Genomic DNA, 26,094 nt, shown 5'->3' on the forward strand with positions numbered 1-26,094 from the left:
GCAGAAAAACAGTTATTCTCTTACATTGCTATAGGAAATGCAAAATTGTACAATTCCTTATGGAGGAGCTGTTCCTTTATAGAAAAACCTCTCTGCTCCAGACTCCAGGGGTGAGAAGGATCAGGTACCAAAGAGAGAAGCAAGAAAAGAATATTCTAAAGGAGAATATCCTAAAATGGTCTTAACCCACTATGAAACCAAGTCTCTCTTTAAAGAAATGTTCACTCTTTAGTTGCACAATACCTAAAATTCTGTTCTCCCATATAACATATGTAGTTGGTAGTTAATTTAACATGATATAATAGACTGAATGGCAAAACAGTACAAAACAGATTTGATTACTTTTCATTGAGAGTGCATCTTCGGTCTGTGGGATGACCATTGTATGACTTTAGACTTTCCGTAAGCTGCGAGTACAATTTGTCAGCCATTGGAAGAGGGATGCCGTCCCATACCATGATGAGCACCACCATCACAGCTGTTGGACAGTGGTGGCCTGCACGCTGTCGAACGAGACAAAGAACTTTCTCTTCATCGCTGCTTCTTCTTAAAACCTGCCAAAGCAGAATGCATACATTTATGGAAAACAAGAAACCTAATGTCAAATGCAGTGGATATTGTTTTTAAAGCTCTGCATCATTACATTCTAGTTTTTAAAAAATTACTATTTCTTAAAGGGTTGAAGCCTATAGGACCTTCAGGTGTTAGACTAGCTGCCTCCATACAACTCATCACAGGGTATCCAAGGTTACTTGACTAACAAACAACAGGCAGAAATCTGTGGAAACAGTCTGTGTTTTATCTCACTGTTGATACAGTATTGCAAAACAGACAACAGAAGATCCCATGGAAAAGAGCCTAATTAACTCATCTGCTCTTCCATAATTGCCACAACAGGACAAATCTAGCTAGATAGAAATAACCTAGTACTCCCAGCATTAAAAATAAACTCTGAGTGCTGTATTTAGCATCTGAGGAAAGTTATTGATGTTTTCCTTGGGCAAATGGTTTTGCCATATAGAATAACTAATACATAAAGCAATACTCCTGCAATTCCTGTGATTTTTTTCCATGCTATCACAGGGATTTCTCATACCCAACTTATCATAAGATTAAGGTGGTCTACCTGACATGGAGAATGCAAATTACAACAATTCATTTTGAATATCTATCCTTTTATCTTACACTGCATCATAACCATGAGTTGCTAAAAAAGGATTCCTAAGTATTTAAAATACTGCCCGGTGGTCCTAGTGTTTATCCTAGTGTTTATTTTTTTTAATTACATTAAAATATTGACATCATGTAAAACCATCCAACTATGTTTAAAAGTCCCTCCATATAATCACAAATTTACAGTGAGACTGATCACATTAATCAGTAAATGATGAAACTGCCCACCCCTGTGACGAGAATGGAGCACCCAATAGCATAATTAATATTCTATTTTTGTTGCTATAATATTACAAAAACTTGAGATGAAACTTCTTAAGATGTTAGTTACCCAATATCACTTTCTTCTGTCACTCCAGATGGTTAACAATCATTGCTACCAAGGCATCCCTTGAGTAGAGTTGGCTTTAGGACCTTCCCCCTAAACACAATTACGTATATTAAAATTTTTTTCTATATTTATATGTCCTTTAACAGCCAAATAAGAATACATTTGCTTTCAAATAAGCTCAAATGCAAAATGATATATTGTAGCAAACAAAATTACACCAGATAATCTTCATGTTGTCAAACCAACAAAGTTATAGTGATCCAGTCTTTGCGTGGGAAATGCTAAAATGCTATGTATTCATTGTATTTGTGCCTTTGTCAGATCTTCCATATTTCCTTGAGTGAATAATGGAAAATTAAACATAATGAGTCTTTAAATTCAGATATAGGTTTAATAAGCTGCTTAAGTATTGCTATGATATGGATATTTATGCCCACCCCCAATTCATAAAATAGACCCCACAGAGCTATGCAGCCCCTTTTACCACGTGAAGACACAAAGAGAGGAGGGACCACCAATCATGCTGGCACCCTGATCTTCAAGCTCCAAACCCCAGAACTGTGAGATATAAATTTCTGTTGTTTATAAGCCACCCAGTCTGATATTTTCCCATAGCAGTCCAAAAGGAGTAAGACGAGTATTAAACCTGTATAAGACCTTTGAAAACTATAAAAAATATTATTGAAAGAAATTAAAGAAGACCTAAACAAATGAAGAGAGATACCATTTTCATGAAAGAGTAATTATTATAATGACGTCAATTTCCCCGAAATTGGTTTCCAGATTTGATACAATTCCAATCAAAACCCTACCAGAGGGACTTCCCTGGTGGCACAGTGGTTAAGAAACCACCTGCCAATGCAGGGGATACGGCATCGATCCCTGGTCCGGGAAGATCCCACATGCCGCAGAGCAACTAAGCCCGTGTGCCACAGCTACTGAGGAATTAGTTTTGTTTGGGGGTGGAATTGACAAACTTGTTGCAAAGTTTATATGGAAATGCAAAGGACCAAGAAGTGACAAGGAACAAAGACAGAGAAAGTGATTTACCAGGTATCAAGATCTACTGTAAAGTTATAGTAATTAAGATATTCTAGTATTAGTGCAGTGACAGATAAGGAAATCAATGGAACAAAACAGATCCATATAGGGCTTCCCTGGTGGCGCAGTGGTTGAGAGTCCGCCTGCCGATGCAGGGGACATGGGTTCGCGCCCCGGTCCGGGAGGATCCCACATGCCGCAGAGCGGCTGGGCCTGTGAGCCATGGCCGCTGAGCCCGTGCGTCCGGAGCCTGTGCTCTGCAGCGGGAGAAGCCACGGCAGTGAGAGGCCCGTGTATCGCAAAAACAAACAAACAAACAAAAAAACAGATCCATATAAATATGGTCACCTGACGTATGACAAAGTTGACACTGCAGTGAAATGCAAAAAAGCAGTCTTTCAATAAATGGTACTGGATAGACATCCATATGGGAAAAAAAAAAAGAATCTTGATGCTTACTTCACACGAGTGACAAGTTGTATTGTAGATCTAACTATGAAAGATAATCATTAAGTTTTTAGAAGGAAACACCTTCAAGACCTGGAATAGTTATAATATTTTAAAATAGATTACCAAATTTAATAATCCTAAAGGAAAAAGTTAAGAAGCTGGAGTATATTAAAATTAAGAACTTCTGTTTATCAAAAGCATTAACTAACAAAAGATTAAGTATAAAGGCAATCAATACAGTGGGAGACATAGCTGCAATATATATAATCGACAAACTATTCTTACCCAAAATATATAAAGAACTTCCTCAAATGAGTAATAAAAGCAAAGTAGAAAACTGGCTGAAAAAATTAAATAAGCTCAACACAAGACAATATCCAAACAGATGCTGAGCATATGAAAATATGCTCAACATTATTAGTCATCTAGCAAAGTAAAAAACTTAAAAGCACTACATATGTGGGTGGGGTTATAAAACGGTGTAACTGCCATGGAAAACAGTATGAAGTTCCTCAAAAAATTAAAAATAGAACTACCATATGACCAAGCAATCCCACTTCTGAATATTTATCCAAAAGAATTGAAAGTAAGGTCTGAAACAGATATTTGCAAACCCATGTTCATTGAATCACACAAAGGAATATTATTCAGACTTAAAAAGTAAGGAGGGCTTCCCTGGTGGCGCAGTGCTTGAGAGTCCGTCTGCTGATGCAGGGGACACGGGTTTGTGCCCCGGTCCAGGCAGATCCCACATGCCGCGGAGCGGCTGGGCCCGTGAGCCATGGCCTCTGAGCCTGCGCATCTGGAGCCTGTGCTCCGCAACGGGAGAGGCCACAACAGTGAGAGGCCCGCGTACCGCAAAAAAAAAAAAAAAAAAAAAGTAAGGAAATCCTGTCATGTAGCAAATGGATGAACCTTGAGGACATAATTCAAAGTGAAATAAGCCCGTCATTAAAAGACAAACACTTTATGATTTTACTTACAAATCATATTCAAAGTCATAGAAACACAAAGTTGAATGGTGTTAGGGGCTAGGGTCATAGAAAAATAGGGAGTTGGTTTAAGGGGTATAGGGTTTCAGATTTGCAACATGAAAATGTTCTGGAGATCTGTTTCACAACAATGTGAATATACATAAAACTACTTAACTGTACACTTCAAAATGGTTAAGATGGTAAATTTTACATTATGTGTTATTTTACCACAATAAAAAAGAGAGGAAAGTCTTCTTTTAAAAAGCACTACAGACCTAAGGAGATTATCTAAAATGAAAAAGATAGAAAATGTCAAGTGTTGATAAGAATGTAGAGCAACTGGAACACTGGTACATTACTCATATGAGAATGTAAAAAAACGATAACCACTTTGGAAAACTATGTGTTAGTATCAACCAAACCTACACATATGCATATCCCGCCCCCTCAGCAATTACACTTCTAGGTATATAACAAACAGAAATGTATTCTTATATTTCCTAAAGATAACACCACTATTGATGACGACCCAAAACTGGTAAAAACCCAAATGTTAATCACCAGAAGAATGGCTCAATGAGATGAGAATGATCTAGTTACAAGCAACATGGCTTAATCTCACAATTATAATGCCGTGAGGAAGACAACAGAAGACATATGCAGAAGAATACATATTAGAAGACTGCATTTACATAAAGTTCAAATCAGGCAAGATTAATCAATAATGTTAGAAGGCAGGAGAGTGGTTACTCTTTAGGGAGTAGCTAGTGACTGGGAGGGGGCAAGAGTACTTTTGAGGGGCAAGTAATATTGACTGCTGGTTACACTAGTGTGTACATTTTAGAAAAATTCTGTGACCTTAGGGATTTCTGAAGTCTTCTGCATGTATATCACACTAAAATTAAAAGTGTACCTTAACCTAAATTTAAAACGAAAAACAAACTGCTTAGTCATTTACTGGCTCAGGACATTGTAGCAATTTTATTAGCCTCTGTATAGTAGCACTGACCTCGGATCTAAAAAATATTACCCACTATTTTATGTCTCTTTATTACTGCATACTTGGCTCCTGAGCATAGAACTCAGCTTATGGGAGGCTCTCATCAAATATTTGGTGAACGAACCCACAAAAACCCAATGTGGTTGCATTTTATGAAAATTTCAAAACCAAGTGATACTATTAATAAGACGGAAACTCTCATTTCAAAAACAGATTTTAAGTGATACGAATAGTCTAAATTTTAAAACTTTTGGAGATAACCACATTTTTTTGTAACTGGAACAAAGTATTGATTGGTAAACTATTGAAGCTGGGGCCTCATGACAGACTCACTTTATAAATTTATTTGTTTTATTTTATTTTTGGCTGCATTGGGTCTTCATTGCTGAGCGCTTACTTTCTTTACTTGCGGCGAGTTGGAGCTACTCTTCGTTGCGGTGCGTGGGCTTCTCATTGCAGTGGCTTCTCTTTGTTTCGGAGCACGGGATCTAGGCACACGGGCTCCGTAGCTGTGGCTCATGGGCTCTAGAGTGCATGAACGGGCTTAGTTGCTCTGTGGCATGTGGGATCTTCCTGGACCAGGGCCCTGCATCGGCAGGCGGATTCTTAACCACTGTGCCACCAGGGAAGCCCGACACTCACTTTAGATGGTAAATGATGCACCCAAACATCTGAGTAATGTAATGATCATGACTACTGTCCTGTCACTTTTTAATATTTATTCTTATATTACATGCTATGCAATTGTTATATCTGTGAAACATCACACATTCTTTTAGGATTTGTGCTAAAATCATAACCCAAATTGAATAATGTTGGAATGAAGAATGTTTAAAATAAATGGCTTTTGTAAATACCATCCACTTGTCTTTTTTTTTTTATATGTATTTATTTATTTGGTTGCATCAGGTCTTAGTGGCAGGTGGGCTCCTTAGTTGCGGCTCAACAGCTTCTTAGTTGTGGCAGGTGGGCTCCTTAGTTTCAGCTCACACATGGGATCTAGTTCCTGACCAAGGATCAAACCCAGGCCCCCAGCATTGGGAGTGCGGAGTCTTTACCACTGAGCCACCAGGAAATTCCCACCATCCACTTGTCTTTTAATATCAGCTTTATTGAAACGTAATTTAAATATCACGAAATTCATCCTTTCAAAGTATGCAATTCAATGGTTTGTACATTCAGAGTTGGCCAACCATTACCACCAATATATAATTTTAGAACATTTTCATTCTCTGAAAAGAACCCCATTAGAACTCATGCCAAATTTCTCTCTTTTCTTGGCCACCATTACTCTACTTTGTATTTCTGTAAGTTTTGCTTATTTGGGACAGAGGATATCCTCTAACATGTGACCTTCTGTTTCTGGCTTCTTTTACTTAGCATAATGTTCATTCATGTTTATAGTATTTATCAGTACTTCCTTTTTATTGCCAAATAATATTCCATTGCATGGATATTCAACTTTATGTTTATCCATTCATTGGTTGCCATTTGGATTGTTTCAACTTTTGCTACTATGATTGATGCTGCTATCAACATTCATGTAACAAGTTTTTATATAGACACATTTTCATTTCTCTTGGGTATATACCTAGGAGTGGAATTGCCTGGCCATATGGAACTGTGAGTCTTCCAACTTTGCTCTTCTTTCTCAAGATTATTCTGGCTACTCTAACATATTTTACTGTTAACTTAAGATAGGACACTCATACATTTAGAGATGATGCTGAGAATGTAAACAGCAGCTGAAATCAAAATGACCAGTGATTGGAGATTGGTATGCTCTGAGAATTTATTCCCATATTTAGTATTTATCCCTGTGACCACTACATTTCAATACTTTGTATCACAGAGAAAACTGAAGTAGGATTTCCACAGGAAAAGCCATTCCCATTAATTAATGTATTAGATACAACTTTTCTGATTAAAATTTGTATTTAAAATCCATTGTATTACTATCACTATTTCTCTCCTGAGTTTAAATCCTGCATTTTCAATTTGCTCTAAATTATCAAAATTATTTGAGCAAAAGAGTTCTGGGTAGCTATTAAAGCTGTGTCTAATCAAATCCTCCTATAATTTCTAGAGAAATTAACATCAAAAGCAACTATCAAGGAAAAAAAATACTGCTGCAAACTAATTTGGAGAAGGAAATGAAGACCTTATGCTCTCAATTTTGAAAAGTAGCTGATAATAAACAGTAAGTTTCTAAAGAGCCTAATCAAACATAACCTTTTGCACAGCAAAGGAAACCATAAATAAGATGAAAAGACAATATACGGAATGGAAGATATTTGCAAACGATGTGACCAACAAGGGATTAATCTCCAAAATATACAAACAGCTCATACAGCTCAATAACAACAACAAAAAAAACCCCAAACATGCCAATCACAAAATGCACAGAAGAGCTAAAGACATTTTTCCAAAATGGAATACAGATGGCCAACAGGCACATGAAAAGATGCTCAACTTTGCAAATTATTAAAGAAATACAAATCAAAACTACAATGAGGTACCACTTCACACCAGTCAGAATAGCCATCATTAAAAAGTCTATAAATAATAAATGATGGAGACAGTATAGAAAAAGGGAACCCGCCTACACTGTTGTTGGGAATGTAAATTGGTGCAGTCACTATGAAAAACAGTATGGAACTTCCTCAGAAAACTAATAGAGTTGCCATATGATCTAGCAATCCCACTCCTGGGCATATAACCAGACAAAACTATAATTCAAAGAGATACATGCACCCCTATGTTCATAGCAGCACTATTTACAATAGCCAAGACATGGAAACAACTTAAATGTCCATTGACAGATGAATGGATAAAAAAGATGTGAGATACACACACACACACACACACACACAGGAATACTACTCAGCCATTAAAAAGAATGAAATAATGCCATTTGCAGCAACATGGATGGACGTAAAGATTACCATACCATGTGAAGTAAGTCAGAAAGAGAAAGACAAATACCGTATGATATCACTTATTTGTGGAATCTAAAACATGACATAAATGAACTTATTTACAAAACAGAAACAGACTCACAGACTTAGATAGACATAAACTCAAATACATAGAGAACAGATTTGTGGTTGCCAAGGGGGAGAGAGGGTGGAGGAGGGATGGATTGGGAGTTTGGGATTAGGAGAAACAAAAGATGCAAACTATTACATATAGAATAGATAAACAAGGTCCTACTATGTAGCACAGGGAACTATATTCAACATCTTGTAATAAACCATAATGGAAAAGAATCTGAAAATATATATATATGTATATATGTATGTATAACTGAATCACTTTGCTATATACCCAAAACTAACACAACATTACACATCAACTATATTTCAATAAAATAAATTAAAAAAAAAAGATACATGGTCCAAGAGCTGAAAAATAAAATAATTTAAAAAATAATGGACTTCCCTGGTGGTCCAGTGCGTAAGACTCTGTGCTCTCACTGCAGGGGCTCTGAGTCTGATCCCTGGTTGGGGAACTAGATCCCACATGCATGCCGCAACTAAGCGTCCACCTGCCACAACTAAGGATTCTGCATGCTGCAACTAAAGATCCCTTGTGCCACAACTAAGACCCAGCACAGCCAAAATAAATAAATAAATATTTAAAAAATAAATACATAAATAAAGTAAAAAAAATAAAAATAAAAACAGGCCACTGTCAGAAACAATGTAAGAGCAACAAGTAAATCTTTGTATAACCTGAGGAATGAACAATGGGGGAATATCTCTCTTTTCGGTTATAATCAATCTGTGCAGCAATGAATATTCAATACGTATTGTTTTAGATGTCGGAAATAAATTGATGATATAAATTAAGTATATGAATTTAGATAAAGCAATTAGTAGCCAGGTCCAAAATACTGTCAGGTTATCAAGACGTTATGCTGCCTAAACATGATATGCTCCAAATTATAATTACCTGGGAAGCTGATCAAATAATACCATAAGTGAAACCCAAAATTGAACATAAAGGGTCATTTCCATTAATGGAGAAAATATCAGCAATGCATTTTTCTACTGTGATATTGTTAGGGGCGAATATAAGACACTTGTGAGAGGTTTGTATGAATAAGGGTGCAAAGTAGGGTCACACTCTTTTCTGTTTGGAGAGTGTGGAAAGGCTTCATGGAGGAGACCCTTCTTAAAAGACTGAAAAAGAGTTTGCCACCAGAAAAAAGATACTACAAAGGCAATTCTAATATTCTTGGAAAACCAGCCTACAAGGCAAGGGTGTTATTTAAGGAAGAATTCCGCCAATTGTATCCATACCAGATGGCTTCTGTGATTATGAGACTCCATTTATTAAATTATTATACATAATTGGTTCTATTTCTGGGATCTCTGACATAAAGATAATGCTTGTTCTGTTTTCAAGATGTAGCTCAAAGGTCAACACCTCCCCAAAGTCCTTCCTGGAACCTCGTCTCCAAAAGTTACTCTTGGTTCCTCCCTCTTTGTTCCCTCTACATGCCATTTTCAAGGGGCAAGTGATAGGGGAGTAGTAACTAGCACATGGATGACAGGAGGTATGCCCATGCCTTCTTCACCTAAGAAGACATTATAGACAGGCTGCTGACTTGAGTTACTGAGGACTGATCTTTTGGGGAAAGCTATGTCACAGAGAAGGAGTGTAATCAACAGTTTGAATAGCTGAAGAAAGGTTTTGAGGATCTAGACTTTCTTTGACAGTTAAGGTATTAGTGATCATTGTGATAGTACTTTCAGAGAAGTGGAGACAAAAGATCAGTCTGATGATCATTAGTAAAAGATTTCTTAGCATTTCTATGATGGAGTCCCCTTGTTCTGGGTTATAAATTGTTTTGCCTCAACAGCCTCTTTATGTATAGCTCTGAAAAGTGCATTGTAAACTATTTCTGTTACCCTGTTCTCGATGGGACAACCTATTTAAATTCCCCACAGGGAGATCTTAAGGCACGATAGACCAGGATCAAGAGTGATAACCTGGGATATTCTAAATAAACTCTGGTGGTCTAGTGGGTTTAGGGCCTTTTTTTTTTTTTTTTTTTTTTTTTTTGCGGTATGCGGGCCTCTCACTCTTGTGGCCTCTCCCGTTGCGGAGCACAGGCTCTGGACGCGCAGGCTCAGCAGCCATGGCTCACGGGCCCAGCTGCTCTGCAGCGTGTGGGATCTTCCCGGACCGGGGCACGAACCCGTGTCCCCTGCATCGGCAGGCGGACTCTCAACCACTGCGCCACCGGGGAAGCCCCTAGGGCCATTTTTTACTAAGGATATAAAAACTGGTGGAGAGAGAAGAAACAAAGTTACTCTTGCAATTTATAAGGAGGTAACTGTAGGTAACAATATTTTTATATTCTTAGGGCATAGAAAGAAGGGTCTCAAATACCAAGAGCAGTTTCCACTATAGCAGGCAAACTCAGCTTCTAGCCATAGTATATTTATACAGGTAACAGAAAAAGTAAAGTAGCCTTTTAATTCCCCTGCCTCCAAAATCCAGAGAAAATTAGATATATACATTATTGCTTTGCAATAATGTATATAACAATATATTCATAATGTTAATGAATGATATACTGACATTTAATTATCTTCCACTATAATCACTAATTTCCCTTACTGGTATACAGACTTTGTAATTGTTATTTTGGAAACACAGCATTTTGTTTGTTGGATCAGAATTACTACTACATTTGCTGGTACCTGCAGATATTTGAACATACAAAGGCTAATCAAACTATTACTTCTGAAAACTAGAATTAAAGGTGAGAATTTAGATCAAATAGACAATATGATAAAAAAAATAAAAAGAAACAAGTGGTATTATAATTGGAAGACAATTATTTTTTATAGAAAATTCTTTCTAGAAAATTCAAGAGAATCAAAGAAAACTCTACTGGATTTTTAAAGAGAGTAAAACAGGTGGCTCTTTATAACTGTTGAGGACTCAACAGCTTTAATATATACCAGCAATAACCAAATACAAGTTTGGTTTACAGCTTAAACTAAACATAGCTGTAAGGATTATCTTAAGGGAAATGCATGTAAATAAATCTTAATTAAGCTGTTCCTAGATGGAAGGTTAGACATTAAAAGATTTTAATTCTAGCCACTAATCTACTCCCCATTCTAAGATATATTTAGCTTGTTTCTAAAACTCATATGAAAGATTAAATGAACATTAAGTCATGAAAAAGATTTTTTAAACAACGGAGAGGGAAATGTCCTTCTAAATTTAAAACTTTTCTACAAAACCATAGCAAAAAATGCAGTACCAGCCCAGCAGTGGTCTAACCTAATGGGTCAATGAACAATGTCAACAAAAATGGACATGTACATGGGACTTCCCTGGTGGTGCAGTGGTTAAGACTCCAAGCTCCCAATGCAGGAGACCCAGGTTCGATCCCTTGTCAGGGAACTAGATCCCATATGCATGCCGCAACTAAGGAGCCCGCCTGCCACAACTAAGACCGGTGCAAGCAGATAAATAAATAAATATTTGGGGGGGAGGAAGGGACATGTGGAAAATGAAGTGGATTTTTTTTTTTTTTGGCTGCGTTGGGTTTTTGTTGCTGCTTATGGGCTTTCTCTAGTTGCAGTGAGCAGGGGCTACTCTGTTGCAGTGTGCGGGCCTCTCGTTGTGGCCTCTCACTGTGGTGGTTTCTTTGGTTGTGGAGCACCGGCTCGTGGCGTGTGGGCTCAGTAGTTGTAGTACACAGGTTTAGTTGCTCCACGGCATGTGGGATCTTCCTGGACCAGGGCTCGAACCCGTGTCCCCTACATTGGCAGGCGGATTCTTAACCACTGTGCCACCAGGGAAGTCCCAAGATATTGACTTTTTACTTACTAGGTAAACAATGACAAAATAAATTTCACCAATAGATTAATTTTTTTATAGTAAAAATATTTTTAACAACAAGAAAAAGATTTATTCTTTACTAAGTATTATAAATTAAGAATTTGGGAAGAATCCATCCTTTTTCAGCCGTTTTTTTACATTAAGCAATTTCTTTGAAGCCTTTTTTATAATTACTAATACTGCATTCAAACAACCCATGAAGAATTGAGTTATATATTCTATTTCAGTATGCAAAGAGAATCAAAGACTCTTGAATAGCCTGTGCTCGAAAACAATCCTTTGTTCATTTAATCAAATTTTCTTCAAATATAGGAAGTTGTAGAATAAAGAGTTTTTACCAGAAGTTTTACTGACTGTCACTCTTCTGCTTAACATGCTTCAGCAATTGTCCATAATTTTTTTTTTTTTTTTTTTTTTGCGGTACGCGGGCCTCTCACTGTTGTGGCCTCTCCCGTTGCGGAGCCTCCGCTCCGGACACGCAGAGCACAGACTCGACGTGCGGAGCACAGGCTTCGGACGCGCAGGCTCAGTGGCCATGGCTCACGAGCCTAGCCGCTTTGCGGCGTGTGGGATCTTCCCGGACCGGGGCACGAACCCGTGTCCCCTGAATCGGCAGACATACTCTCAACCACTGTGCCACCAGGGAAGCCCATAATTTTTAATTTCAATTTTTAATACCCTAGCTCTTAGTTTGGGTATACCCAAAATTGCTAATTATCATCTCAGAGGGTAAAATTAAGATGTGTTTTAAATTTTGAAAATAATAGACTTTTAAAATTTAATTTTAATTTAATACGGAACTTTAATTTTCTGATTGGATACTTCAAATTAACACTGAATATAATTTTAGTTTAAAATTTAAATTTAATAATTGTATAAACATTATAGAACTATGTTACTTAAAAGAGCAAATAAAATAATTGTTGTAATATAATCTTAGCTCTAAAGATGCGGCAGTGACTAGGGTCCTGCATCAGCTCCAATAAAAATCTGGGCTCCACAGAAGGACTTGGCTAGAATCACAGCTAGGAGCAACGTTTATGTCAAGTGTCGGGTATATTACCAAAGAGAGATCACTTTTGAGTTTATCCATACCCGTGTGAGAGAAAAGTAGGGTTAAATTTTCAACACAAATGATGGTGGCCACCCCCCCCCCCTGCAACAAAACCAAAATCATCCATTTAAATCCGCCTGTATATTACAGTTAATGAACTTCATCCTTTGAGCAGGGGGTGGTGATGATTAGGTGCATGCGGGGTGTTCTGGGGTGGTGGTGATAATTTATTTCTTGATCTGGATGGTTTGACTTTGTAAAACTTCAATGTGCTACACAGTTGTGAGTTGTGTACTTTCTTTGTGCATATTATAGCTCAATAAAAAGTTTCCTTAAAAAATGAACTCTATGGGACTTCCCTGGTGGCGCAGAGATTAAAAATCCGCCTGCCAATGCAGGGGACACGAGTTCAAGCCCTGATCCGGGAAGATCCCACATGCCGCGGAGCAACTAAGCCCATGCACAACTAGTAAGCCTGTGCTCTAGAGCCTGAGAGCCACAACTACTGAAGCCCGTGCACCTAGAGCCGGTGCTCTGCAACAAGAGAAGCCACTGAAATGAGAAGCCTGCTCACCACAACTAGAGAAAGCCCGCACGCAGCCAAAAAAAAGAGAACTCTATAAGCAAGCAAGCTAACATAAAAGTAGTTCTAATGGTACATTAGTGGACAGTAGGATTAAGTGAAGAAAAATGTTTTATAAGAAAAGAAAAGCAAGGACAGTGAAAAATGTAAGTCAGTTTAACATCAACTGAGAGCATCAACCTCTCGGCTTTTGCCTAATTTTGATCACTGAAGTATAAAATGGTTTTTTCACATTAGCAAGATTTTGCAGACAGCAAACAAGTAGCCCAGGACACCAACTACCCCTTTATTATGTTGACATGGTAATACACAAAGAGGTGCCTGATTTGGGCACAGAAATAAGCAGTACCATGGTACAGGGTGAAGACAACCAAGGCAGATACTAGGAAGAAACTTGGAACAAAGGAATAAAAAAAGGGAAGTCTTTGAAGATTATATAAATGTATAAATCCAGGTTGGATAGTTTTAAAACTTTTAGCTTGGTTTACACCTCACCCCAAAAACTCTGGTCACATCACACCCAAATAGGCAATAAAACATTCACTTGTACATACTCATTGCCACACCTGCTCTATTGACTAATAAACAATCCTACATAGGAGAACCCATGAACTGGTGGCCTGGTGTGAATTGCTCAGTACTGGAGCCATATGGGGAAGCTTGCTGTTTGAATTCTTCTCCCAACTCAAAGGCTCAGTTGGGGCAGGGCATGGGGGTGGGGTGGGTGGGTAGTATAGGGAGTTAATAGAGCCTACTGTATCCAAGAAACGACATCACCCTTTCCACCAAGATCTACTGAATAACAAGGTGACTACTCCCTGACCAGATCCAAAGTGACGGCAGAGAAGAGTCACAAATGTCTGTCAAAGGCTAACAATTAAGGAGTGTTAATGGCCACCTGGCAAAGAAACATTTCCAAGATTAAAACAGTGTTAAGAACAAAGGCAAAACATTGTGAAACTGGCTTAGAAAGTTGTGCTACCCAGTTATAATTTGTTTTTAGGCTTTCTGTGTGTGACCTAACCCTAACACGTCCCTTCAAGAAAAGGAGGCAAGGGCAGCATGATTAAAGTAAGATAGAGGGACTTCCCTGGTGGCACAGCGGTTAAGAATCCGCCTGCCAATGCAGGCAACACAGATTCGACCCCTGGTCCGGGAAGATCCCACATGCCGCAGAGCAACTAAGCCCGTGCACCACAACTACTGAAGCCTGTGCGCCTAGAGCCCATGCTCCACAACAAGAGAAGCCACCGCAATGAGAAGCCCACACAACACAACAAAGAGTAACCCCCACTCACCGCAACTAGAGAAAAGCCCATGCACAGCTACGAAGACCCAACGCAGCCAAAAATTAATTAATTAATTAATTTTTTAAAAAGTAGGATAGAATTCAACCACTATTTCTACACATAAGTCTGCACACAGAGATGAGAAAATGTACATAAAATCACAAGATGCTTGATTTACATTAATGTTTAATATCAAATACAGAACAAATGTAAGCTATGCAAGATGAAAAATGTAAACTATGCAAGATGAAAAGTAAGTTTGGAGCAATACAATCTACCAGTTGAAGGTTTATTAGATTCCGTAGTTTAAAATGATTTACCTTCATTTCCTCTCTCTACTTTTTCTTCATTCCTGTATTAAGTATCCACATAAGACTTTTTTCTTTTTTAAATGGAGAGCTCAGCTTTTTTTTTTTTTAATAAATTTATTTATTTTTGGCTGTGTTGTGTCTTTATTGCTGCATGCAGGCTTCTCATTGTGGTGGCTTCTCTTGTTGTGGAGCATGGGCTCTAGGTGCACAGGCTTCAGTAGTTGTGGCACATGGGCTCAGTAGATGTGGCTCGCAAACTCTAGAGCGCAGGCTCAGTGGTTGTGGCGCACGGGCTTAGCTGCTCCGTGGCATGTGGGATCTTCCCAGACCAGAGATTGAACCTGTGTCCCCTGCCTTGGCAGGCGGATTCTTATACCACTGCGCCACCACGGAAGTCCCTCCGTATAAGACTTGTTTGTGCTAGTGTCATTCAAAATAATAAAGTCCTAAAAACAATGTAGACTATAGAGAAACCTAACCATTTACTCTACTTTTTATTTAATCTCGAGAGCTCAAATTTGGGTTGGACAACTTCAGCAGACTATTAGTTCTGATACTTGAAATGGCCCATGTCTCAGGAAAGAGCTAATAATGTATACCAGAGCAATACTATTTCAAGATATCAATTCCAATTGATAATATTCAATAACAGTCTTATTTAAGCTCTATATTCATTTACTCAACAGAAATTTATTGAGTCCTGAATATGTGCTGGGCATTGCTCCAGGCACAACCAACATAACTTGGAAATTTTGCAACAAATAAACTTCGATTAACATTATGATTTTTCTAACACATATAATCATTTATGAGGCCTATTTTTTTCACATATACACAGAATTAATTCTTGGTTTTGTTATCAAGATTATTCTTTTGCCGGACTTCCCTGGGGGTCCCGTGGCTAACACTCTGCGCTCCCAATGCAGCAGGCCTGGGTTCGATCCCTGGTCAAGGAAGTAGATCCCACATGATGCAACTAAATATCCCACATAAATAAATAACCAAACAAACATATAAAAGGATGGGGCTTCCCTGGTGGCGCAGTGATTAAGAATCTGCCTGCCAATGCAGGGGACAGGGGTTCGAGCCCTGGTCCAGGAAGATCCCACATGCCGCAGAGCAACTAAGCCCGTGTGCCACAACTACTGAAGGCCGCGTGCCTAGAGCCCGTGCTCCGCAACAAGAGAAGCCACTGCAATGAGAAGCCCGCGCACCCAACGAAGAGTAGCCCCAGGTCGACGCAACTAAAGAAAGCCCGTGTGCAGTAACAAAGACCCAATGCAACCAAAAATAAATAAATTAATTTTAAAAAAGATTCTTTTGCATTGTCATTAGTAGATATCAAAATGTGCATAAGTTCTTAGCAACTATGCTTTATTTCAGTCTTGTCTCTGAATTGTTTTTGTATTTGTGAAAAGAGCCAGATTCTGAAAGAAAAATTGCAAAAGGTAAAGAAAGTAATTTTGCTATAGCTGCCTCATGGAAAATGCTATATATCTTTTACATACCTAGCAACCCTTAAGAAGACTTAAGCCATTAATAGGACTTAAACAGAAAGTTGCTGCCAAAATCTTTAAGCTGCAGATTTCATATTTGTCTTCATAGAAAAAAGAGAAGTATTGATATATATCAAAATTTGATCAGTGTAATTATTATTATGCTAGAGAAGGTTTGAACGGCGGGAAGAATCACCCAAAATTCTACCACTTAACCCAGTCACCTTGCTTTTTTGGGTCACTTACTCAAGAGGAAGCCAGCTGCCATAAGCATATTTTCACCCTTTGCTACTTAAAGGCAAATAAGTAAAATATTCAGAAATATCTAACAGATACAGATGAACAAACCTATGTAAACTATCAGTGCCAAATATTGGGAACCAATCCCTACCACTTATTTCATCAAATATGCAAGGTCGTATGTGGGGGAAAACACAAAAGAACAGTAACCATACTGTTAAGAAATACATAAGGGGGGCGGGGGGGAAGCAGGAAAATTATTACCACAAAAGTTAAGATGGAGGGGTTCTTGGGGCTTCTGGGAACCTAGAAAAATTGTATTTTTCACCTGGGTAGTTGCTTGATGAGTGTTCAATTTATAATCATAGGTCAACTCTACCTTTATATTTTACAAACTTTTTTTTTTATATATTCCATAACGAACAATGTTGCTGCTTAAGAGCATTATTTTGTGAATAAAGATTCACAAATTAAAGTTTTTTGCCTTTAGAGATGATAGGGCTAAGGAAGATAGATTCGATCAGATGTATTATATATTAAATATATCGGATAGGGCTAAGATAGCTATATTTTGTAATGTCAATGTAGTATCCTTAACATATTGATATTTTTAGCGAAGAAGAGATATTGAACTTTGTAATAGCCAGTCTCCAACATGCCCCCAATCATCACCACCACCTGGTATTTATGCCCCTGCATAGTCCCCTCCCACACTATATAAGGCTCAATAATGTAGCAACTTCCAAGGTTAATGTCATAAAAGACATTGTGACTTCCTCCTTATTATATTTTGATTGATTCACTCTGGGGGAAAACAAGCTGCTATGACATGAGAAAACACTTTAGAAATCCTATGATAACAAAGTGAGTCCTCCAGTGAACAGCTATCAAGGAACTAAAGCCTCCTGCAAATGACATGGGAAGTGGACCCTCCAGCACCCTCCTCCCCAGTCAAGTTTGAGATGATAAAGACCTCTTCTGGAAGCACCCTCCTAAGTTACCCACAGATTACTGACTCACGAAAGTGATTAGATAATAAGTTTTTTGTTCAAAGCTACTAAATTTGGATAATTTGTAAAGCAGCAACAGAGAAATAATACTGAGTTTATCAAGTAATTACTTAGAATGCTCTTTATAAAACATAAACCAGATAGAGAACACATCCCTAATTAACATACTTCAAAGGCTTCATGTTGTTCATGGACTAAAATTCACTATGGCCTACAAAACCATTCACGCTCTGGCTTCTGCCTACCTTTTTACCGTCTCTGATTTCCATTCTTTACCTCCTCAACTTCACTAGACTCCTCTTAGATTATTAAAGAATGTACTCTAGTGCTTCCCTGGTGGCGCAGTGGTTGAGAGTCTGCCTGCCGATGCAGGCGTCACAGGTTCGTGCCCCGGTCCGGGAAGATCCCACATGCTGCGGAGCGGCTGGGCCCGTGAGCCATGGCCGCTGAGCCTGCACGTCTGGAGCCTGTGCTCTGCAATGGGAGAGGCCACTACAGTAAGAGGCCCGAGTACCGCAAAAAAAAAAAAAAGAAAAGAATGTACTCTCTTCCTTGACCTTTGTGCTTGCTGTTTTCTCTGCCTAGGAATGTTCTTCCTTGCATTCTTGGGGGTATTCTTTGCATACTCAGCTCCTTTTTGTCACTCAGTAGTCCTCAGCTTAAAAGTTCTCTCCCCAGTGAGGCCTTCCCTGATGACCCGTTCATAAGAAGAAAACCCTGGAAGGTTCCCACTAAAGAGAGGAAAAAGATGAGACCATATTTAAAGCAATATAAACCTGGAGTTAGTATGTTAGACTAAGTGTATTAAATGAAAAAAAGAAATTACTAGTTTAAATTTGGAAAGGAGAATATAAATTTCTCATTACAGATTATGATTGTACATCTGAAATACATAAGAGAAATAAATTGGAAAACAAGAAGCATGTAAACTCTATGGGAACAAAACTTTAGAACACTCCTGAAGGACAAAAGAAGACATCAACAAATGGAAAGGTATAGCACTTAGGATAGGAAGACTAAACATCAAAAATGTAAATTCTCCAAATTCTCTCTGTAATATGATTCCAATAAAAATACCAAAATCGAGGGACCTCCCTGGTGGTCCAGTGTTAAAGAATCTGCCTTACAATGCAGGGGAGTGGGTTCGATCCTTGGTCAGTGAACTAAGATCACACATGGCGCGGGGAAACTAAGCCCACGTGCCCTGGAGCCTGCATGCCACAACTAGAGAGAGAGAACCTGTATGCCACAACTAAGCCTGCATGCTGCGACAAAAGATCCCACGCACCACAACAAAAGAAAGATTCCGCATGCCTCAACCAAGATTCCGTGAGCCGCAACTAAGGCCACACGCAGCCAAAAATAAATAATAAAATAAATCTTAAACAAAAAAATAAAACCCCAAAATCGACAAGGTATTTCTTGCAAATAGACAAGGCAATCATAAACTCATACAGAAAAAAAAACAAGGCAAGAATATTTAGGAAATTTCTGAAGAATCAGCTCTATCAGATATTAAAACATATTTTTAAACCCAAATAATTAGAGTAATTTGATGCTGATACATAACATGATGTGACAGAACAGAAAATCTACTAATATAAACAAATACAAATCAGTAGGGAGAAGAAAGACAATTAAGTGGTGTTAGATAGCTAGGTAGCCAGTTGAAAAAACTCAAGTTGTGACTAACAAGATGAATAAAACAGTTAAGTGCAGAAAAAAATGAAATCATTAAAATATTATGAAAAGAAAACTCGAGATTTATAAGGTAGAAGTGGTAAAGATTTTTCTAATTAAGACACACCGAAGCCATAAAAGCAAAGTTTTCCATTCAAAATTTAACTCAACATTTCATCTCATTGGGGACTCCCCTGGTGGCACAGTGGTTAAGAATCCGCCTGCCAATGCAGAGGACACAGGTTCAAGCCCTGGTCTGGGAAGATCCCACATGCCGCAAAGCAAATAAGCCCATGTGTCACAACTACTGAGCCTGCGAGCCACAACTACTGAGACAGAGGTGCCACAACTACTGAAGCCTGCGCACCTAGAGCCTGTGCTCTGCAACAAGAGAAGCCACCATAGTGAGAAGCCTGCGCACTGCAACAAAGAGTAGTTCCTGCTCACCACAACTAGAGAAAGCCTGCGTGCAGCAACAAAGACCCAACCCAGCCAAAAATTTAAAAAAAAAAAATTTTTAATTTCATTTCATTTAAAAAAATCTGTATGTTAAAAAATATGACAAAAAAAGACTTCCTTGGTGGTCCAGTGGTTAACACTCCACCCTTCCATTGCAAGGGGCGTGGGTTCAATCCCAGGTCTGGGAGCTAAGATTCTGCATGCTGTGCAGCACAGCCAAAGAAACAAGACAAAGAGAAAATATATTTGCAACTTATCACAGTCAGATTTCTAAAGGATCTTCTATAAAAATCAATAGAACCCTAATAACTCAATAGAACAAACGGCCCTTCTGTATTATTTCCTACTTTATTTTTTTTTTTTTTTTTTTTTTTTTTCCCGTTGCGGAGCACAGGCTCCGGACGCGCAGGCTCAGCGGCCATGGCTCACGGGCCCAGCCGCTCCGCGGCATGTGGGATCTTCCCAGACCGGGGCACGAACCCGTGTCCCCTGCATCCGCAGGCGGACTCTCAACCACTGCGCCACCAGGGAAGCCCTATTTCCTACTTTAAAATGTTTTGGATTGACTGTCTTAACTTTCTCAAGAGTGAATTAAATATAAAAATAAAAATAAAGGTCACTACGACTACCGTTTAGATATATCTTCACCAAAACTCTTACATGTGGGGACTGACTTGTGTGGGTGAATGTTTTGTGGAAATTGAGCAAATTGAAGGCAGGTATCTTATCTGGGATTCGATTCTATTTAATGTAACAGAAGACTGTCTAGTAACAGGTTTTAAAGAAGTGAAAAAAAATTCTCTCATGTTACAGAAATCCAGGTTTAAGAAGCCTAAGGTTGGTACAGCGCTTCTATCGGTATCATCAGGGACTCGGGCTCCTATCTTTCTTCTCCCCATCCTAGTACATATCTTCTATTATCAAGTCAATTCATGGTTCCAGTCGGCTGTGGGAGCTCCAGCCATTAAACCCATGTTTTATAAATGTTGAGGGAAAGGAGAGAGACACAAAAGAGTACATTCTATATGACTCTAGTTGTATAGAAATCATGAAAAAGACCTGTATAATGAAGTGGTTATATAGTGGTTATCTTTGCATAGAGTTACCAACTGGGAGGGGCCAAAGGGAGGCTTCTGGGGTGCTAGAAAGATTTATATCACTATCTGGGTAGTGTTATACATATGGAGAATTCCTTGATATGTTCATTTATATTTTGACAAGACTATGCACTCCAAACGGGTTGAAGAAACTGAAAGTACTCTAACGTATTTAGTGTGCAGTGCCCAGCTCTTGTGCTCATCACTGCTGTCACCCTCCAAAGGCTGAAAAGTAACCAAGACAGGGAATTCCCTGGCAGTCCAATGGTTAGGATTCTTCCAAATTGGTTTGATACAATCTGATACAATTCTAATCAAAACCCTACCAGAGAGACTTCCCTGGCGGTCCCGTGGTTAAGACTCCGCTCTCCCACTGCAGGGGGTATGGGTTCAATCCCTGGTTGGGGAACTAAGATCCCGCATGCCACGCAGCACAGCCAAAAATAAATAAATAAATAACCAAGTCATACAGTCTGCTGGAATACATAAGGATGTGGCAATGGTCTTGCTTTAGGAATACCGTGGTTCCAACCCTATCTCCATTTTGCATTTAATGTTTTTTATTCTTCTGAAACGGGCATAAAAACAATGACTTTTCCCTCTTCCAAAATCATGAGTCTCTCTACAGGGATTTATGAGGCAATGTATGTCAGGTTCTTAATATGGTTCCTGATATTTAATGAGAGGTAGTTGTTATTATTTTACTATCATTATTATAGTCATCATCATTATTGACAAATGATAGGACAGCATCTCAAATGATCCTTTGGTCAAGAATTCCAAATAAACTGGTCAATATCCTTGTGGATGTGAACATCCTCCGGATATGATACTGTTTCTCAGTTGAGAACTTCCTAAAGAAGTTAAATCCGGTTCTTCTTATAGCTCCGCAAATTTAGAAAACTCAAAGTAGTCATAAAACAATTTTGGAAATATGTTGTAAAAAGTTTGGTTTTGTTTTCAATATTGTATGATCTTCATTAAGGTGGCCCTATGAGACAATGAATTAGAAAGAATTTCAAAATAACTGATAAAAATAAGATATAGGTGCAACTAGAGATTATCGTACTAAGTGAAGTCAGAAAAAGAAAGACAGATACCATATGATATCACTTATACGTGAAATCTAAAATATGACACAAATGAACCTATCTATGAAACAGAAACAAAATCAGGGGCATAGAGAATAGACTAGTGGTCGCCAAGGGGGAGGGGGCTGGGGGAGGGATGGAATGGGAGGTTGGGGTGAGCAGATGCAAGCTTTTATATCTAGAATGGATAAACAACAAGGTCCTACTGTCTAGCACAGAGAACTATATTCAATATCCTACAATAAATCATAATGAAAAATAATATGAAAAAGAATGTACAAAAAAAGATATAGGAAACAGTATATATAATTTAGTACCATTTATTTATGCTGTCTAATTATAAATGCACTGAATGCTGTCTAAAAGTAATAAAAAACCCTAAGACTAATGACCCTATATCACAAGATACCAACTGAGAATGGCCATACCCTTTCGTTCGTTAACATAAAAAGCCCAGGCTAAGACAAATAGCTTCCTTTTTTCCCTGGGAATAATGGGGGTGGGTATTTTTCTAGTCCACATCTTCATGGAAAAAAATTGATTTAGTTTATATGCGGAATATATCCATTTTGAAAAATGTATAAATGCAAAATACTTACCCACTTAGCAACTGGACACCCATTAGAGCTCTTTCCTTCTTTCCCCGTGTACACTACTATTTCTATCCTTATTGCGTTTCCTTTTTGACCATACCTGAGTATGAAACACAGTGAAGGGAAAATAATTGCAATACACTTTTAACATCTTCATGTGCATAAGATATAGATTTACAGAAGTACAAAATTCAAACACTCATAATTATAACTTTGTTAAAAATTTACTTTCGTGTGGCAGGTATTTTTATTTGTTATCCAGTTCTGTTTACTTGTCCTTAAGGATCACTCTTTTAAAAAATGGCCTGGCTCCAAGACAAGCAAAAGGAATGTGAATGCAGTGTTGACAGAGGTAATTTTAACTATTTCTACCATTATACAATAATAAAAATAAGTATGTCTGCATTTAACAAAGATAGCCTTGCTTTGTGAAGGTCTTATTGAGTGCCCAATGGCTCGTGTGAGTGACTCAGCAGGGACACCAGGACTCTATGCTTTTCCTGGGCCCTAAGAAACATCAAACTCATGCTCCTGGAAGTTTTCCATTCACCTCAAGTTTGTTCCCAGAGATGATTTCTCTGCATTGAGTCAGATCCCCAATAATGAATGATTTTAACAGGGAAGCATATTTCCTCACCTATTCTCCATGATTTCCCTGACAGCAGCAACACTTGGTCCTGCCCCAAGGTGTGTATAATATGGGCCTTTGTCTTTTTGTATAACTCGATCTGTGGAAGGAATAAGATTATTAGACCCAAAACTTTACAGAATTGCATAGGGGCAAGGAAGAGCTTTTTTTTTTTTTTTTTTTTTTTTTTCAATTCAGAACAATGAACCTTGACAAGATTTTGGTAAGCTTTAGTAATTAAAGTCTAGGACAATAGGCCCTGGAATTTAACGTATCCCTTTCTTTCTGCTCCTAATTAGTCCACTCTTTCTCTAAGAATCAGAGGAGGAAAAACATACTTTAACTTGTGGTTCATATTTATTCTCAGATCTCCTGCTTTAAAAAAATTCTATAAAAATTGAGGTACAAAATTAAGCTACCCAAGAGCAATACATCTTAAAAGCTTGGCTTCAGAATCCTATTAAAATTGAGCCCGACAATTGCACTGCTAGGATTTTATTCTATCACACATGCACACAATTATGTATTTATAATACACATGTATACAAGAATATTCCTTGTTACAATTGTACATAATATTAAAAAAGAGAAACACTCTTAACATCTTTCAATGAGGTAATAGTTAAATAGTATGTTTTAAAAGCCTTAAATTTTGTAAAACTGGAAACAAAATTAAAATCACTAATAATATTAATTTATATAGAAAAAATATAACAGCCGTTTTTCTCTAGAAAAAGACATTTACACCATATTTCTGTACCATTTGAATTTTTGTGTAAATTACATAGTTCTTAGAAAATGGTATTTTAAAACTTGGCCTCTGAGATTCATGTCTAACTAGAATCACTGGGAAATGCATGTCTACCTACACCAAAAGATCATTACTTACCATTTTAATTGGACATCAGATATAACATAGGATTATTTCTGGGGCTACTTAAGCAAGATACGGTGAATAATTTTTAACTTATTGGTAATCTAGAGCAGTGGTTTTTAATCAGGGGTATTTTTGCCAAAGGGGACATTTGGCAATATTTTGGGTTGTGACAACTGCAAATGCGCACCCGTGTGTGTGTGTGTGTGTGTGTGTGTGTGTGTGTGTATCACTAGCGAGTAGAGGCTAGGGATGCCACTAAACAGCCTACAATAGATAAGGTGGTCCCCCTACAACAAAGAATTATCCACCTAAAATGCCAATAGTGCTAAATTTGAGGAACCTTGATCTAAAGGTTAATTACTCTAATTTTGCTAGAACATAATAACACTTTCACAGAAATCCTTTACCCTCAGGTATGATTGGGATCCTTTACCCTCACTTTGGATGATTTCTGAAGTCTACTTTTTTGTTTCTCTTTTTAAGTTCCGATTTCTACACAATGAGCACAAAAACTTCAAATGTAACAATTATAGGAAAACATGCAACTGACAAGGGTATTCAACAGTTCCAGGTCCACTGCAGATACTGAATAAACTTTGAATGCCTGGCTGTCTTGAATCTGACACTGCGTTAAGGTAGTATGTATAAGGAAAGGGTCTTGAAACTAGACAATCATCCTATTGAAATTTATGTATGCAGTCAAATTAGACGAGCTCAGGTATATAAATCTTACTGGCATTTTAAATTAAAGGCCTTTTTTCCATTTTTAATGATATTCAGAGAAATAGTCTCTTTTTCACTTCAGATTTTTGAAGCAACATAGAATGGAAGTTACAAATACAGCCGCTGGAGCTGGGACTGCCTGTCTTAGAATTCCAGTTTAATCATTTACTAGCTGTGAACTTCTCTGACTCAGTCTCCTTACTTGTAAAACGGGGATAATAAGCATTCCCTTTGGTGGGTTCGTGTGAATATAACAAGTTAAGGGTGTAGGACAGTTATCAGACTTGCAGTAAAAGACCTGGAATAGGAGCCATTATCATTATTACAATCTTCTGTCCTTGGTCCAAGAATCTCTCATTCTGCCAAATTGACCCCACTCAGACAGCATTGCCACCCCTTCCAGATTGTCAGATCCTCCTCCTTGGAGGCTCTTCATTCTCAGAGGAGCCTATCTTTGGTGCCTGGTATGTGGTAAGCTGTCAAAACTGAGTGTTGAATGATGAGCAGAGAAATGGAAGGATTCATTTCAGAATATCAAATGCACTTTGAAAAATCAAGAACTAAAAGTCATTGCTACACTTCACTATTTTTTCTATTGTGGTTAAAAAAATATCAGAATGATATACTTACTTTATCCTTCCCATCAATCCTTTAACCACCCATTCTGGAATATACTAATGAACCATCTGCTTCTTGATTGGGTTAGCAATTACAGAGATACTTTTTTTTATAGTTATTTGTTAAGTTGTACGTATATTTTATGTTCTCTGTATGCATGCTATACTGCACAATTTAAAAAATATATATTTTTAAACAAAAGACTTAAAGGTTGAAATTCTTTTGAATATAGGAAGAATAAACTGTGATAACGTATTAAGGGACTTCATTCTTATGATATGCACAGTAAACAACTTGAGAGACATCTAGCTTGAGAGAAATCAAATTTTCCACTTAAGAAAGTTTCCAAATTACCAGTTGGATTTCCCCATTTATCTGAGCAGCATAAATAAAGGTCCCACAGAAAAATGGGTATAGAATTATTTAGTCCATCCTAGCTAGAATATGAATGAGGCAAAAATGTCATATATAAAATGTAAAACAAACTTGATTCAGTCACAACTTGA

At 37.9% G+C, this 26,094-nt stretch overlaps 1 protein-coding gene across 1 annotated transcript in view; it reads right to left on the reverse strand.

Moving 5' to 3' along the window:
* Positions 1-328: 328 nt before the first annotated feature.
* TET1 (tet methylcytosine dioxygenase 1) overlaps positions 329-26,094 on the reverse strand; it is a 102,846-nt gene continuing 77,080 nt past the window's right edge. The window contains exons 3-5 of the mRNA XM_007456455.1: positions 23,380-23,470; positions 22,749-22,842; positions 329-554 (exon numbers count right to left, since the gene is read on the reverse strand). Coding sequence (XP_007456517.1) covers positions 339-554; positions 22,749-22,842; positions 23,380-23,470 — 401 coding nt within the window. The 3' untranslated portion in view covers positions 329-338. The remainder of the gene's footprint in view (positions 555-22,748; positions 22,843-23,379; positions 23,471-26,094) is intronic.

Source organism: Lipotes vexillifer, unplaced genomic scaffold (genome assembly GCF_000442215.2).
Source record: "Lipotes vexillifer unplaced genomic scaffold, Lipotes_vexillifer_v1.1 scaffold520, whole genome shotgun sequence".
NCBI classification, from domain to species: domain Eukaryota; kingdom Metazoa; phylum Chordata; class Mammalia; order Artiodactyla; family Lipotidae; genus Lipotes; species Lipotes vexillifer.